Source organism: Ursus americanus, chromosome 1 (assembly GCF_024610735.1).
Source record: "Ursus americanus isolate L20-20 chromosome 1, mUrsAme1.1.p, whole genome shotgun sequence".
NCBI lineage: Eukaryota > Metazoa > Chordata > Mammalia > Carnivora > Ursidae > Ursus > Ursus americanus.
The window spans coordinates 64,076,974-64,094,534 of record NC_142127.1 but is presented as its reverse complement, the minus strand read 5'-3'; the positions used below and the strand labels follow the sequence as shown (position 1 = coordinate 64,094,534).

Genomic DNA, 17,561 nt, shown 5'->3' with positions numbered 1-17,561 from the left:
AGGATAAGAATTTGAAGATGGAAAAAGGCCAAGAGGGCAATGAGACAGTGTGTAGCAGTGGTAGAAAAGCCTCAACTTGTAATTATTTTTCATCGTGTTGCCAGACCCTGCTTACTTCCTCCCTGATTACTGGCATCTTCCTCCCTGATTCTTCCTCCTTTGGGGACAACTGAATCTACTATGTTATTACTTCCAGGGATTGACTCAAAGAGCATGCCCTCCGTTTTCAGTATGCCCCAGGAGTTTCACTGAATATGACCTAAAAATCCTCAAGAGTCCCCGTTGAGCATTATCTCTCTTCTGAACTTAGCTTATTAGCTCATATTCTTGAGGCCATTGCATTATTAAGCTAGAGAATTAGAACTCAATATGTTTTTTTCAAGAAGGTCACCAGAGTTCTTGAGTGTACACATGCATTTCTTATATCTATGAAAAGTGACAAAAACCAAGAATGTTTTATTATGATATTTTATTATGGGTGTCTGTAGGAAAAAAAAAAAGATCAACAACCACATACAAGCTTACAAAGTTAAATTTCAACACATTCTCTGTGTTACTGTGACAAAAGCAGCCCCATTATTTGTTTTTTGTTGTTGTTGACTTTTACAGGATCAAGGGAGAGAGTCCCCTGAAGTGACACACCAATAAATTTTTGACAGGAGACATGTACAGATGGTGTGCAGTTATGTTTTGAATGCAAAGCAACAATTCTGACCTTGAGTTTTTAAAGTGAAAGTACATTAGCACCATAACATGTGTCTTTAAAGCCTTCCCAAATATCGGTAATCTTGATCATTTCAGCAATGACAAGAAAAGAGAAAAGCACCTTTAAAAGCAGTTGATATCCAAGATTAAAATAATTGTAGATTTTAAAATATTTCTTTAAATTCTTGTACTATACTTTTTTACCAATATTTTAGGAAATTATTGTTAATTTATATAAATGTTTTCATCTTCTGGGACTTATAGAATTCATCTGTATTTCTGACCAGGTTGAGGTAGTTGAAACAGGGAGGTCTTTTCTAATTTCATGTTGACTATTTCAGTAAGAAAGGTTATCTTTTAATGGTAAGCCTAGTCATTGCTCTGCAAATGGGCTAGGATTCAAAGAATATAACACAGTGTTATTGTAAGAGTGTTGAAGTTTATTTATTATAGCACCATCGAGACACTTTGAAATTGGAATTGGTAAAAAAATAGAACAAAAAGCATTTGAACTGTATTTGGTGTAACAGCAAAAAAAAAGTATCCTTTTTTGCCAAATTATACTTTTTCCAAAACTTTTGGAAATAAATAACTGGAATTGAGTTGGTCACTTGTACAGGTTGACAAGGTTAGAACGAGAGGAACACATATGGAGTGTGAAATTTTTGCTGGGGTTTCAGATAGAGTTTGGTTTATAAAAAGCAAACAGGGCCAATGTCCACACCAAATTCTTGATCAGGACCACCAATATCATAGGGTGCAATATCTACAATAGGTAGTCTCACGGCCTTGCGCGTTTGGTATTCGAAGACTGTTTTGCCCCATTCCCCAGTGTGTTTCTGTAAAAAAGAGAAAAAATAAATATGAGCTATCGTGACATTACAATTACATAGACACTTCCTCTGACTGACCACGTTTAAAACATAGTGTGCCTTAAGGGCATTGCCAACCTGCCCTGCTATCTTCCATGCATATGAGACCTCTTCCATTTTAAAGCTATAGTCATGGCAGATAATAAACCATATTGGGCTTCTACAGAGATTGAGAGAGAGTATGTGCATGTGAGGTGAGGGGGGCAGGGGCAGCGGGAGAGGGAGAGAGAATCTCAAGCAGGCTCTAACCCCCGGTGTGGAGCCCCACGTGGGGCTTAATCTCACAACCCTGAGATCATGACCTGAGCAGAAATCAGGAGTTGGTCGCTTAACCAACTGAGCCACGCAGGCACCCTAATAAACCCTATTGTTAACCAAAAGCCTTATAGAGCTTTAAGGTACATCCACTAGAGATTGCCACTGGCCAGGCCATTTCAGGAGGCCTGGTTCTGTCTGGTCACTGTTACCAGGTATATGGTTGGTTTACTAAAAAGGGAATAAGTCTCTCATAATGGAATCTGCTAATATTAGAAGTGAATTCTCCTTTTGTTTATAAATGAAATAGCAAAGAATAGATTTAAAGCCAACCTTTAAAATTAAAAAGAAAGCAGATTTTAGATTGAGTCCATATGATAGCTATTATGCAGAATGTATAGTAACCACCAGATTATCAGATAAAGTTTATATTATGAATCTAAATTTTTACTGATTTCTTTTCAACTTGTTTCACCTGGAGGTTGAGAAGATACATATTTTTGCATGTGTGGTATTTAATATCCCTGCGATGAATCATTAGAGTCTACATAACTCCCACGAAATATTGTCTTTTGTTCACCCCCATTCTTTTTTTCTTCTTTTCAAAATAGCATGATTAAACTGGAAATGCTGAGATCATTGTGATCCATGCCTTTAAAAATGTTATTACTTACAGTGCATCCATCCTCCAGAACTGTGTATGTGAATTTGCTATTTCCTTCAGCCTTGAATTCACCTTCATTTGACCCCATCAGCCTCAAGGCTTTCTTTACATTCCCGCTGGCATGATCCATGTATGCAATGCTGTTCTTGCAGTGATACGTGATGTTCTGAGAAGCCCGGCTGGAGAGAAGTCGGAGGAATGCCAGCTGGACATCGAGGACATCTTCAGGAAGTTCAGGATTGCCATAGCTAAACTGTGATAGGGGACAAACACAACTGATCAAACACCTTAGTTGCAACCATATGTCCTAAGAGATTCATGCAGTATAGTATGGTCCTTATAACGCAGGTTATTCATGTGTTTTATGTATGAATATTTTATATATGACTATGTTCTTATTGCATGTGTAACATATAATGCTAGGGTAAAAAAGGTGTTCAGAATTGAAAGAGAGGTGGTTGCATACAACGAATAATTCAATCTAACTTAGCTTTGGGAGAGAAGTTACAAAAGTTATAAAGGTAGTCACCTGAATATATAAAACCATTTGGGTTCTTCTATTTATTAACTAATTTAGCTTTGTGATGAACAATTGGGAGGAGCTAAAAAAGTCTGGTAAGTAGGAATGACTTAGTTATAAAATGGTATATCCTATGGACTATGAGAAACGAACTGAGGGCTTCAGAGGGGAGGGGGGGTGGGGGAATGGGATAGGCTGGTGATGGGTAGTAAGGAGGGCACGTATTGCATGGTGCACTGGGTGTTATACGCAACTAATGAATCATCGGACTTTACATCAGAAACCAGGGATGTACTGTATGGTGACTAACACAATATAATAAAAAAACATTAAAATAAAAAAAAAAAAGAAATCTAGTTGACAGAAATATAAATGCCAATGAATAAGAAAAAAAAATGGTATATCCTTTATTACCTGAAAACCACCATCCATGGATTCTCCAAACCAAACATGTTTCTTCTCAGCACCAGAATCTGTCCACCAGTTCTTACGTGGAACGTTCAAAGGACTGGCATTTATGCACGTTTCCCCAGTTTCCATATTGCAGAATACTTTAATAGCGTCCAACTTGCAACCTTGGTTAGGATCAACCCAATATTCTCCTGAATAGTCACAAAAAAGAGTAATGGGAATTGGTTACAAAGTCCAGTAGTGAAGTTTGGACCAGAATGATTTTGTTTGTTTACCTGGTAAAGAATTCATAATGTTGCTTGCTAATCTATCTGCATTTTATAGTATAGTACAATACAGAAACTTTTAATCTCTCCCTCTTTTTAAGATGATTATCTATTTAATGTGATTTTGCTAAATAATGTAAGCTTTTTGTCTAATCTAGATTTATGCCAGTAGGTTTAACCCAAAGTCCCCGTGACTGATGTGGTTCTCTATCTTAAGTAACTTTCAGAAATGACTCCTAACAAAGGCAAATTTCCATGTCAAGGTATTTGAAAGCCTGAAATAATTTTTGCCTTTCAGAAAGAATTAACCCAATATGTGAAAAATCTTACAGTATTACAATATTTGATTTAATTTTGTATAGGTCTGGGACTTTTCATTTAACTGTCTCTTAATATGAAAAGCTAATAATTAGATTTATCACAAAAATTAATCTCATTAAATAAAGATTGCAAAAGTTAAACTGCAAATTATGTCTGTATCAAGTTATATAAATTTTATCCTGAAAACGCAGTGATCTATGTTGCTTTACCACTCAAACAAATTTGGGATGATATGCAGAAACATCCCAAACTATGACTTAGATTAAAATTTCTACAAAACTGTCTTGAAATTTTCTTACATTTGGAATATTTGGGTTATTTATGTTCCATCTGAAGGATACCTGCTGTGTATACTTTCTGAAAATATCAAGCAGTTTCAATTCAACCCACATTCTTTAAGTACTATTTCTGTTATAAAATATTTTCTATTCACGGCGAAGCTTTTCTGTTCCCCAAATTCTCATATAAGCAGCTTTCTCTGTAATCTTGTCCCCCACATACCACTCTGGAGTTCAGGATGGCAGAATTTCAGGTCTCGGCAGTTGCGAGCAGGGTGTTTACGAGACCCATCAGGACTAATGAGGCTTTCTAGTTGTCCATTGACCGATTTGAGTGAAGTCATAATCTCCTCGGTGTTGATTTTGAAATCCATTGGTTCATCGCCATAATACGGGGCAAAACCACCAGCTTTTTCAGCTCCTCCAATAGCACCCAGGGCAGCAGCCCCAGCGCCACAGCACGGACCGGGGGCACCAGGAGGTCCAGGGGGGCCCGGTTGTCCTGGGTGGCCTGGGGAGCCCTAGGATGGGTAAGAACAAGCATCATGGAGGTGTACTCGCTCTTTGCTGAAAGAATATGTTCCTGGGCCAATACAATGCATTAAAAACAACCAATATATCATCATCATTACTTTAAGAAAGGTTTACTTGAGTTGTTTTGTGATCAAATGATAACTAATGATAATAAATTCGTTACCATGAAATTTATTGTGCTCCCTGGGTACAAATCAGTGGAGTTAGAGTACAAATTTTACTCCATCAAGTTTCCTTCTGAATAAATGATGTAAACACTTCTAACTCTGACATGCCAGAGGGAATATGATCAGGAAACCTACATTCTGATCCCAGATTTGTCATTAACTTTGTGTCTTTGGACTGATCACTTATTTGTGTTTCAATTACCAAATGTGTAACTTGTGGGGATAATGGTTTTTATTCCGTTTATGCCAAAGATGTGGGATAGGAAGGTATCGGGAAGGATGGTTTTAGTAGCAAAACAGGAATCATGGAAGCTGTTTGAGAAGATGTGTTGCATGCTTGCCAATCATTACGATGATCACAATTGTGTGATCTCCAGTGCGAGATCAATGCTGGCAGAGTTCATTTGGTTCATTGGGCTTTTGTCTTTATTCTGATGACTGCTCTCTGATCGAACTGTAAAAAAAGGTGTTTTTTTTTCCTCTTGTTATAGTGTGATGGAGAAAGAATAGAGAATCTCTTAAAGTCATTGCTCATTTTCTAAATTAAGTTGGGTGTGTGTATTGTGTTTAACTCACTGTCTCAGTTTCCAAATCTTACAAAATGTTTCTGAAATGTGAAGACTGTAGCAAATTAAACCCACGTGTTTGTGAGTGCTGTCTTACCTCAGATCCTCTTTCACCTCTGTTACCTCGAGGGCCTGGCGGTCCAATGGGACCTGGATGTCCACTTGTTCCATCTTTGCCAGGGGGCCCACTGGGTCCAACAGGTCCCTAAAAAAATATCATGATATCACAATGCTAGAATATCTTCCTGCTGGAATATTTGAAAAATATGGATCTTCCAATATCTTTTATGCCACTTACCCTGGGTCCTGCGGGGCCTGGGCTACCAACGGCACCTTGGTGACCAGCAGGACCCTAAAAAGAAGAGAAGGGTAAATATGAATGAAGACTTCTCAAAGATTTAGGAAACTGTGCGTTCAAGATCAAATCAAGAAACATGGGGATCATGATGGAATATGATTGCCACTTTGCTTAATCTCCCCATTGTCTCATGCCAACTACTATTTCAACCAAGCCCTCGAATCCATTTCTCATGTCTTTTAGCATATACTTTTAAAGATAAGCCTTTTTCTATTTTTGGTCTCTCAGATTTGCCCAGCTCATCAGTTAACACACACCAAAGGGGATTTTCTAACAAAGAGATACACTTACAGGGGAGCCTGGGGCACCTGGGTTACCGGGGAAGCCTCGATGTCCTTTGATGCCAGTAGAACCACGTTCACCTGTTTCACCTTTGTCACCACGTGGACCTTGGGGACCCTTTACAGATACATTTCAAATTAAGGTCATAAACACACATATATATTGGTAAAACAAAATAGAATTTATAGCAATTAAATCCAGTTGATGACTGCTATTAGCTAGAAATCCCACAGGCACTGCATACATGCAACACTAAAGATTGTTTTTGTAGTTTTGATTTTGGATTGACAATTGCATGAAACCCTGGTAATTGCTACGTAGGTCCTTGGCCCCAGGAACTTTTAGATCCTGAATTGTTTTCTGTGTCATCAAAGGAAAGTTAAAATTCTGTTCCATAGTGGAGTATGTTGCCATCCCCCTCTCCTGAACATGACAGAAAAGAGAACATCATTTCTTAGACTGTGGAATGAGTTAAAAAACAACTCACAGCAGGACCTCGGGAACCAGCAGGACCTGGAGCACCAGAAGGACCAGCAGGGCCCTGAAATAAAAACAAACACACAAGGACTTGTTTATTTATTGATAAAGCTTTGTTTTATTTAAAAGTTAATTTCACTCTGATGGAATAATAGTAGGCACACTATTATTGAAAGTTAGTGCCATTTTCTCCTTCAAAGTGCTTTCTCTGTTTTTATCTCTACCGAGGGGTCTAAACAGGAAAGCTGAGAAAGTCTTGCTAAGTCAGCCTTGCATTTACCCAGTGAATAAATATACGCTTAGACTGATCAATGCTGCTTCGAATTTAGTAATGAATTCTTCATTGACGACTGCCAGAAACTTACCAGATACCTTTTTCACCACAGTTGCCTAAGGAACGAGAAGCATAAAAACGAAGAGAAACGATAGTAGATCACTTGGTTGGGCAGATCTGACATCCTATCTTCTACCTACTAATCCTTTTATTGAGGAAAATAGGTAAGCAAAGAAAAACTCACCGTTTCTCCTCTGTCACCATTCTTTCCAGCAGGACCAACGGGACCAGGGGGGCCTGGATGGCCAGGAGCACCAGGGGCACCAGGAGAGCCGTTTTCTCCACGATCACCCTGACGACAAGTTCACAGATTCAGCATAAATATGATCAGCAGTTGTCATTTGAAATACACAAACCCATTGTATATATGTTTATCATACTTTGCCACCAGGAGCTCCATCTCGGCCTGGAAGACCATCTGACCCTGGGTTTCCCTGATGAAAAAAACAAAAAGGAGAAAAGAAATCAAACTCTTCTGAACCATCCAAATATGATCTAAGCCATATATTCTCAATGGTAGTGATAGCATCCTAAAGAGGATAAAAATTGGTTCTTAGGACTAAAAAATCTTAGATATTATAATGGCTATGGCCCTTCAAAGGGTCATACCTAAATAGATAAGCATATACCTATGGCACTAAAATTTCACAGGTGAGAGAGGGAGAAGTGATTAGGGGGAAAAATTGTCTAAAAAATCGTTAGGCAAGAGATAACAAATAAGAGCTTAAGAAATGGTAATTTAAGCTGATAATGGAAATCTACAATTTAAGAAAAGACTAATCACAGAGGACATGCAGCACATGTTCATGCAGGAGGAATGCTATAAATTGGAGCCCTCCCCACCCCCAACTTGTGTCTTTATTTAGCTAGCATTCATATTCTTCTCCATTAATGATCATTCATTGAGTAAATATTAATGACCATGAACATTTAAGATTATTCTAAGTTGTAATAGAAGGGATATCTTATTAAAGAAAGAAGAATTTTGGCACGTGGCAATATTTACACTCTTAGACATTAAGGCACAATTTGACCCTTACTTCATAAGTGACCAAACACTACACGGATAATTGGATATTTCCTAACAACTAGTACTTACATCTCTTCCAGGTTCACCAGCTGTACCAGCCAGACCAGGAAGACCCTGGGGTCCAGGAGGACCACGTTCTCCATTGTGACCAGCAGGTCCTGGTTTCCCACTTTCACCCTGTGCACAAAGAAATAAAAGACATTTTATCTTAACGTATTTTACCTTTTGTTTAACTTAAACATTTTTTGAACTTTTTTTAACTTATTTTATCTTAGCAATCAATATGTTATGAGATGTCCTTATTTTTTGAGGAAATTTTTTACCTTTTGTTTAACTTAAACATTTTTTAACTTTTTTTAACTTATTTTATCTTAGCAATCAATGTTATGAGATGTCCTTATTTTTTGAGGAACAATGATGTGCATTGTTTCTGTGTTCTGCAGCCTTTTAATAATATGCATGCTTCCTGAAAATCTGAACATATCAAGAATTTGCATCTTTTACCAGAAAATTTGTTCATGACATGCTTGCTACGGTTAAGCTGTCTCCGAAGGCTATCAAAGGAAACAAGGGTCTGGGGAAGGATGGGCACACTCACCTTGACGCCCTGTGGGCCTGGGCTTCCCCTAGGACCTGGGATGCCCGGTGGTCCTGCGAGACCCCTAGCTCCAGTAATACCAGCAATTCCCAGTGGACCTGGAGCTCCCTGTTGAACAAATAAGAAAGCCTTAGTTCTTCTCTCTGTGATTATGTTTTCCTCTGTTGAATTCGTAATTAAAAATAAAACAGGATTGTCAATCCACAGAGCAACACAGCCACTCACCGGAGGGCCCTGGGGGCCAGGCGATCCCTTCTCGCCGGGTTGGCCAGAATCACCTTTAGGTCCAGACACTCCAGGGCTGCCAGGAGCACCATTGCTACCAGGTGGACCGGGGGGCCCATCCTTGCCTGGAGCACCGCTGGAGCCCGGGGGGCCTGGGTTACCCTACAAAGACATTTTTTGAAATTTGAAATTTTGAAATTTTTATAATGAAAAAGTGAATGTTTCTTCCCTCTTTACCTGCATTTTAGGTGGGAGTTAATACAAAGAAAAGTAGCAATGGGTAGGTTTTCATCCTATGCATATATGAATATTCTTTATGAAATAAAGAAAAAATATTTAAAAACATACTTACGTTATTACCAGGAGGACCAGGAAGACCACGACCACCAGGGAAGCCAGCAGCACCCTGTGAAATGATTATATATTTTTGAATTTCAGAACTGAAGCAGAATGAATAATAAACCACTAAAAATAAATATAAAGGATAAGAAATGTGATCTGCATTCTACCCTGGAATCATTTATGGTTTGGTTTTTTCCTTTTAGAATTTACATATAACATATGATTAAGGGATTATAGTTTTTATACTCTCTTTCGGGATCTAGTGCTTTCAAAGCAGTTTTTATACAGATTGGTATTAATTAATGCTTTTGAATCATAGTTTAGAGAATAGTAATTAAGAGAATGGATACTTACAGGACCACCAGGACTGCCACGTTCACCTTTGACGCCCTGGGGACCAGGGGGACCCTATATGGAATGGAGGTAGAAATGGTTCATCAGAATTCCAACACTATCCAATAATTATGTCATACACCTGAAACTTGTACAATGCTATATGTCAATCATATCTTAATAAAACTGGGGAAAAAATACTACAACAGATATACAAATGAACAAACAAAAATCAACAAAACAGTAACTCTAGGTAGGAAGTGGTCAGAACAACTTGATTGGGGTCATATCCAGACTATTGGAGCCAAGCTTCAAAGTCAGAACTCTACTCCAAGGAGGACGATAGGTACTCTTGTCACCTTGACAAGCTCTCTCAGTATGAAGTTCTGGACTGCGGCCACACCAAAGTGCTTCCTGTTTGAAAACTGAATGAAAGCGAATACTCACAGCAGGCCCAGCACCTCCAGGGGGTCCTGCGACGCCAGGGGGCCCTCCTTCACCTTTCTCACCAGGAGCACCTCTTTCTCCTTTAGCACCGGGCTCACCATTCTGTCCCTACATTCAGAAATGACAACTACCCGTGAGCGGATGTCCTTCCCAATACACTTGGCCTATCATACTCTTTCTTCAGAAAATAGAATTCTTCAGGTGGCAAGATGTTGAAATAAAATTGGAAATGAAGGTTCTCTGAAGACAGGGCAAAACAAAGTCAATCGAAATGCTTCCATGATACAAGCAAATTATCAAGAAAATGTTAAAGCGTGCGTTATTTGTCCTAAGGGAGTAAGCCTCTCTGAGGATTGCGCTTTGAAAATGAGCACCAGGAAATTCACTGGAGAAAGATAAGGCCTAGAGCAACTTTTAATTAGTATCATCTTAACCATGGAATAACTTTTAAAATTTTCAGAGTGTTTTAAAGTCTAGGGTATCGTGTGAGCCTCATTAATGAGGCATAAAGACAAGTCAGATGTTTTTATCTCCATGTTTTAAAAAGAGTGAGTAAAAAACAAAACAAAACAACAAAAAAAGGAAGGGGTGGGTAAAATCACCCTACAGAGAATGAGCAGCTGAGACTTGTCGAGAATTCAGACTCGAATGTCTGTTTTTCAGCAAGAGAGTGATTCTGAGCTGTGTGTCCAGACTTACAGGAGCACCAGGGAAGCCCGCAGGTCCTGGAGGCCCATGTTCGCCTCTCTCACCCTGAAGGGAAAAACATTCTCATTGGTCACAGTGAAGACATCTTCCCACAGGGACAATGATATATCATCCTCCACATCATCTTATCTTTCCTTTAAACAGGAAAGAAAAAAGCTAACTAACACGGTGTAACTTCTAAAGACTTTTCCACTTCTCAACAAGATCAGGAGCGGACAATACGAGAACCTTTGGTCCTTTCTGCCATTGATTGTGATACTATCTACAAGAAAAAGAATCTGAGAATTTTGAAGTGTTTAACACATACAATCATATGACTTCTAAAAAACGTAAGTATTTAAACATATACTAAAAGGGTTAATTGCGAAATCAATCAATTAATTAACTAAGACCATTTACTATGTATCTGTCCTGAGTTGCAAACCCTGAAGATAGAGAATTTTAGATCTAGAAGGTCCTTCATGCAAAGATCCTGCAGGTTTAAGAAATATTATTTACAAATATATGTATTATTGGTGTATTTCAAAAATTTTTTCCAGAATTGTTTAAGATAGAAGGCGGGATTTAAAACTGTCTCTTGTGAATTTTAGATTTAAGAACTTTGACCTTCCTTTGCTTGTCATATGATTCCTGAAAACTGTATCCCACCATCGAGACTCAGGGCCCCGGGGCAGAATCGCTCAAGAGGGAAGCAAGGGTAGCCGCCACCTGGGTGGGGTTAAAAAAGACACCGAAGATCTCTTTAACACTTACAGGGCCACCACGAGGACCAGCTATACCCGGAAGCCCAGGGGCACCACCTTCACCCTGAAAAAAGAGGGAAAAAAATATTGCCCTGTATCCAAAAAGCGAGGGATATTTTCTTTTTGTTTCTAAGTAGTATTAAGTGTTACCTTATCTCCAGGCTGACCAGCTGGGCCAGGGGGACCAATGGGACCAGTAGGACCCTAAAGAAAATAGAAATACAATTTTAATTTTAAAGATAAAAAGCATCCTCTTTCCCATTAATCAAATGGAGTATATAGAGTATATATTCACCTAATAAACTAGCTCATATGACTTCTATTATGGTGGGAATGATAGACTTGACTTGGTGTGTAAATATTGCAGACCCTAATAAATATGAGATTCTGTGGAGAGCCTCTAAAGGCCTAGAAGATTCAGTGGCAATTTACCGATTCATTTTTCTTCCCATTGCAGAAGATAAATGATGTGTCTTACAGTAATAGCTTTTTAAAAAATTAAAGTGTGTTGCCCTATTCAACTGCTTGATAATCCAAAATGTTTAACTGCTCAGAATATAAACACACATATTAAAATCTTCAAATTGACATTTTCAAATATGAAAGTTTTACCTATGTTACATAAATGAGGTATTAGGTGTTTTTTTTTTTAAATTGGATGATGGCCTACCCATCAAATCTGTCAAAACTGAAATTTTAATGAATTTCTTTAAGGCAACTATGATAAATGTAACATCGATGTAATGACTTAACTGTCATTCTTATTGGCTGCAGTCATATCTGGAAGATGTTTGCTAAGGGGAATAGAATTGATGGGAAGGTATTTTTCATTTCGTTTGTTTTTAAGCGTCATTTTGAAGTAGTTATAGATTCCCGGCAGGTTGCAAAACATACGGGAAAATTCTATGCACCTTTCTCCCAGCATCCCTCAATGTTACTATCTTACACAACTATCCTACACTATCAAAAGCAAGAAACTGGCATTGGTACAACCCATAAAGCTGATTCGGGTCTCAGCAGTTATGCACACACTCATTTGGGCCGGTGTGTGTATATAAGCTCCAGACCCCTATGTGAAGTGTCGCTGGGCGTGACTACCACCGTAATCAAGACGCTCAAATGTGCTATCGTGTAAGACTCCCTCGCATCCCCTCTTTTAGTCACACTCATCTTCCTCTCCCCTCTTCTTGACTCCTGGCAATCACTAGTTAGTGAGTTCACAAATGTTACATGGATGGAATCAGGCAGTTTGTATCCTTTTGAGATTGACTCTTTTTCCACTCAGCCTGGTGTCCTTGAGGTTTCTGTAAGTCGTTGCATGTATTTTTTACTGCTAGATAGTACTCTGTGGGGTGACTATATCACAGAATTATGATGTTTATAAAATCAAAAAATTTCTTCCCGAACAGTATTGATTACCTTGGATTTAAGTGACTCATTATGACTTCGGTTTGTAAACTTTATCATATTTTTGAGGTTCTTCTCACGTCACTGTTGAACCACCAGGTAATGATAGATATAAACGAGGAATTTTAACAATCGGGTCATTTGGGTCTTCTTAATGGCCAGAAAGTGTCAGCACGTGGTCTAAGTAACCATCAGGAGTTTTCAGAACGAATAAAAGTTGAGAGGAGGAACTCCTCCACGTCATCTACAGATAAGCTCTGTTTTCCCCAGTGGGCATGCTCACCCTTGGACCGTCCTTCCCTGGAGCGCCGTCGGCACCTGAGCTGCCTGGTTCACCCTGTCAAATAAAAGCCAGTGTCATCGGATTAGTAGCGTCTTCGGTGAAAATCTGCCCAGAAGAGGAGCAACCCTCAGGATGTCCTGCGATGGATAGTAGGCGTGCTCATTAATAGTTGCTCTCTAGCAGCGCATCTTAAATTGCACGTCCTGTGAAACAGTAACATTAATTTTGAACATAGGCTGCGTTGCAGCAGTCCTTCTTGCCTTTAACCTGGGAAGTCTGTTTTATGCTAGCATTAACAGCACAGAAGTTGCTACCTTGTCACCCTTCGGGCCGGGGCCTCCAGGACCTCCTCTTTCTCCAGGCATCCCTTGCAGACCGGGAGTCCCGGCAGACCCAGGTGGCCCAGGGGGACCGGCAGCGCCCTGAAATTAAAGGACAAACAGTAAATCGCCAGAAAGAAATGGAGTGCATCTTGCAAAATCCAGGTGAACTGGATCGTGTGGAGTTACCTTTCCTCCTTCAGGGCCAGGGGGACCAGCTCCACCTCTGGGTCCCACGGGCCCCACGGCTCCGGGAGGTCCTCGTTCGCCCGGGGCTCCCGAATCACCCTGGGATAGGAATACGGAATACCCCTGTTAGCCAACCCCAGGCTAAAGACAAAACACAAACACCCTAAATTGTGTTCTTTTGAGGCAGACCAGTGGGAGAATTTGTGTTTTTGAACAATTTGGAAATGCTGGTAGTTATCAAAGACATTTGATCATCGGAGTGAGAAGTGGAAAGTGAAAAAGAGTCAGTGTAAAAGGGGAAACTCTGATACCTGGTCTGGTGAGCTGCCTCTGACTCTGTTGTTAGTATTTTATTCACGAGGGCATTTTTTTTTTTTTTTTAAGTTTTTCTACCAACACAGTTTTCCTATGCAGAATCAATGCCCTGGAGAAATTTGTCTTTTGCAATTTCAGGTCCATAGTTGCTTCTGTAGTATTTATTCATGTCAGAAAAAGTGATTTTCCAGATGAAGCAAATCTAATCTTCTGCAAATGTCTTGAGTTACCCTAAGCGCATTCGCCAAACAGTTGCAGTGTTGCGCTTCTAAAGAAAGACCATTTTGGTTTGATATACTAAAAATGATCACTAATCAGTTGCTCTATAACACGCTGAAGAAGCTAGAAAATAAATGGAAATATTTACCTTGCCTCCTGGAGTTCCAGGTGAACCAGATTCACCCTTTGGACCCTAGAAGATTGGCATTATACTATTAGGCCTCCGTCAGGATGCATGTTATAGGAACATAAGCAAAACCACACGTTTGACTTGCTTGCATGTTGCACAATTTGTTAAATCTCGAGCTACGTACTCTCTCTTTTATTGTCTGATAAAATTGAAACTTCCCATATGATACCTATGATTGAATAATTTTCTTTGTTTTATTACTGAATATTTAAAAACTAAATGTTAAAACTCAGAAACCATGGCAAAAAATGTTAATAACTGATAACTGATTATTTAATCAGTTAAATAACTGATAAATGATTATTATTTATTCTTTTCATTTCTGAGGTTTTTTAAAAAAGGCATGCAACGTACTGGTTCGCCAGGTTTTCCATTTTCTCCTGGAGGTCCACTGGTTCCAGGCAAACCCTACAAAGAATCAGATTTGTATCATGTGATCACTTCAAACACTTACAGAAAAGCTTCTTACATGTGTATTTCTGCAAGGTATTCAAACTGGTTTTAGTGGCCTTTTTAAGGCTAGAAAATTTGTGGCTCTCAAAATCCAGTGACAGAGATGTGACAATTATATCTTCCAAATTTAATGTTTATCTCCCTCTAGTTTTTCAGTTGCTATATATAAAAATTAATCGAAGAGTATGGTAAAATGGATTTAGCTATGTGGATTTATGTTATAATAAAAATACATATAGACATAAAAATTTTATGTGCTTACTTAATTTAAAAAATTACTAATGCACTCATTCTGGAATAGAAACGTCTATTGACATTGCCTGTCATTTTATGTCAAGGTGGAAGACATACCCACACATTTTAATCTTAAGATGAATTATAATTTAGTAGTGTCACAAAAAAATTGAACTGTCAATTAGCTTGACAAATACAGCTCTCAAGGGGAAAATACTGAATTGTCTGGTAGAAGCAGGAACCCAATGATATTTAAATAAGAAGTTCTTACTTGTAATCCTTGTGGACCAGGGGGTCCTGCATCTCCTTTGTCACCAGATGGCCCCTAATGTAGGAAAATATAATGAGATGTTCTATCATAAAATATCCTTTCCTTTTTAGTACATACAGTTTTCATTTCAACAGGCTCATTGCTTAATTGGAAACTTAATGGTGTGAAGGAGGGCAGAGTCTGGCCTACAGAATTGATGCGAGGGAGACATGGACACTATAATCTTTACTTCTAGTCAGCATTTAGCTAGCTCCGTAACCAAGCTTCAAAACAGCTTTGGTGAACTATGATGAAATCTTTTCTGTGCCCCCACTCCCACTCACTTCCATAGCCAAATTATGTGAGCAAACTTACAGTAGGTCCTGGGGGACCCTGAGGTCCAGTTTCACCATTCTTTCCAGCAGGACCCTAAAAAAAAAAAAAAAAAAAAATGCAAGCCGTTAGGGAAGCAGAGATAATGGAGATGATAGACAGAAGCCATAGGGTGGAAGTGAATGCATCTCTAGAAAGCTGGAAATAAGTTAACGAAAGCTACATACCTGAGGGCCAGGACCTCCAGGGCCACCTCGTTCTCCATTCTTGCCAGGCGCACCCTAAAGAAGTGGCCAGTATTTATTAATTCTCAAAAGGAAATCATTCAGTGTCTTATTCTCTGATAGTTTTGATTTGTCTTTTCCACACACATGCATCCACAACCAAAAATGACTTTCTAGAACTAGATTTCCATACACTTTGCCAGTCTTTCCCCAGAACTCTACAACCCCCCCCCAAAAAAACCCTCAAGAAACAACTTCCTGTCTCACATGGTATTTTGATTTTCATATATATTCTACTGTGCTTTGAAGTAGAGATCAAATTTTGGCGATCTCTGAATTCCCATATGGAAAGGAAAAGCCTTCTGTCAAATATTTATTGAAGAATTTAAGGAAGGAACTCACATCATTCCCTTTGGGTCCAGGGAAACCCATGACACCAGGCTGACCTCGGGGACCAGATGGGCCTGGAGGACCTGGTCGACCACTTTCTCCTTGACTTCCCTAATGAGAAAAACAATTACATGAACAGAGGTTGATAAAGATCTCATCAAAATATGCATTATTTATATCAACGCTCTACAATATTCATCAATGTTAGGCCAAACTGTGCATTCCATTATTCACTGGGCTTATAAAATGAAATGTTCAAAATGTACATACGGGAGGCCCTGGTTTCCCATCGCTGCCTGGTCCTCCTGGGCTTCCGGGCATACCCTAGGTTGAAGAAGTCAGTCAGTCAGATGATTTAAAAATGATAATTAAATATATCTATGTGTCTGTAAAATTTTGCGTTTTCATTTGTAGCCTTCTATTTGCATACATTTTCCTGTCTATGTCTCAGTCAAGCGTTCTGTTTTTCTTCAATCAAGTCTAACCTTAAATTATCTTAAGAGTATTTTGTTTTGTTTTGAGGCTACAAAAGTATCGTCTGCTTTAAGTTGTCTTTGATTCTCCTGTATTTCCCTTTCTTCTAACTAAACGGCAGTGTCAATCAAACAAGTGTTTCTTGGTACCCTCATTCCTGGACCTCCAGGGACACCATCTCTGCCAGGTTCTCCAGGAGCTCCTCTGGGCCCTGCGGGGCCGGGACCACCACGCTCCCCAGAGGGACCCTACAAGGTGAAATAAGTCAACAAACATGTAGAAGAAGCTTCATTGACCTAGACGTGGATCACGTTTAGGTTTCAACTAGAAAACTTCCTTTTGTCTCTCAGAGAGTTGGTGTGCTGCGGACGTGCCGCAGAGTAACTGTTATCTATTAGCTTGGATTATCAGATTGGGAGGATTTTGAGGCAACTTTGATGAACATCACATGCCAGCAGTATTCAGTGGGTATCACAATATGTTTCCGTGCATCTCAAGTCAAATATCTCTGATGATATAAAACCGTATTTGTATAGTATTTTAGAGTTTTCAAGGAACTTTCGGCCATTTCTTAGACTTTATTCTTACAATGATGCTGAAATAAATAATTTTCAATTGACAGATAAGTTAAAGAATTCTCATAGAAGTTAAGTGACTTGCTTTAGTTACAAAGCTAGGAGAAGGGCTGAGCAGGGGCTGGAATCATTGTTGTATACTGGGAATTATGACGATTTTTAAACTCCAATATATTTCTTTCAGATATTTAGGTTTTCTTTCATGGGAGACTGTATAGAAGAATATAATTATTTGTACTACCAGCATTTACAAAAATAGAAATTAAAGT

At 39.0% G+C, this 17,561-nt stretch overlaps 1 protein-coding gene across 1 annotated transcript in view; it reads right to left on the bottom strand.

Annotated features, from left to right (window-relative positions):
* Positions 1–452: 452 nt before the first annotated feature.
* Positions 453–17,561, bottom strand: part of COL3A1 (collagen type III alpha 1 chain) — a 39,000-nt gene continuing 21,891 nt past the window's right edge. Inside the window, exons 22-51 of the mRNA XM_045806306.2 lie at positions 16,867–16,965; positions 16,514–16,567; positions 16,256–16,354; positions 15,857–15,910; positions 15,672–15,725; positions 15,318–15,371; positions 14,714–14,767; positions 14,318–14,362; positions 13,636–13,734; positions 13,441–13,548; positions 13,127–13,180; positions 11,587–11,640; positions 11,447–11,500; positions 10,685–10,738; positions 9,986–10,093; positions 9,560–9,613; positions 9,216–9,269; positions 8,864–9,025; positions 8,639–8,746; positions 8,110–8,217; positions 7,391–7,444; positions 7,195–7,302; positions 6,687–6,740; positions 6,209–6,316; positions 5,858–5,911; positions 5,657–5,764; positions 4,516–4,813; positions 3,431–3,618; positions 2,507–2,749; positions 453–1,544 (exon numbers count right to left, since the gene is read on the bottom strand). Coding sequence (XP_045662262.2) covers positions 1,398–1,544; positions 2,507–2,749; positions 3,431–3,618; positions 4,516–4,813; positions 5,657–5,764; positions 5,858–5,911; positions 6,209–6,316; positions 6,687–6,740; positions 7,195–7,302; positions 7,391–7,444; positions 8,110–8,217; positions 8,639–8,746; positions 8,864–9,025; positions 9,216–9,269; positions 9,560–9,613; positions 9,986–10,093; positions 10,685–10,738; positions 11,447–11,500; positions 11,587–11,640; positions 13,127–13,180; positions 13,441–13,548; positions 13,636–13,734; positions 14,318–14,362; positions 14,714–14,767; positions 15,318–15,371; positions 15,672–15,725; positions 15,857–15,910; positions 16,256–16,354; positions 16,514–16,567; positions 16,867–16,965 — 2,892 coding nt within the window. The 3' untranslated portion in view covers positions 453–1,397. The remainder of the gene's footprint in view (positions 1,545–2,506; positions 2,750–3,430; positions 3,619–4,515; positions 4,814–5,656; positions 5,765–5,857; positions 5,912–6,208; positions 6,317–6,686; positions 6,741–7,194; positions 7,303–7,390; positions 7,445–8,109; positions 8,218–8,638; positions 8,747–8,863; positions 9,026–9,215; positions 9,270–9,559; positions 9,614–9,985; positions 10,094–10,684; positions 10,739–11,446; positions 11,501–11,586; positions 11,641–13,126; positions 13,181–13,440; positions 13,549–13,635; positions 13,735–14,317; positions 14,363–14,713; positions 14,768–15,317; positions 15,372–15,671; positions 15,726–15,856; positions 15,911–16,255; positions 16,355–16,513; positions 16,568–16,866; positions 16,966–17,561) is intronic.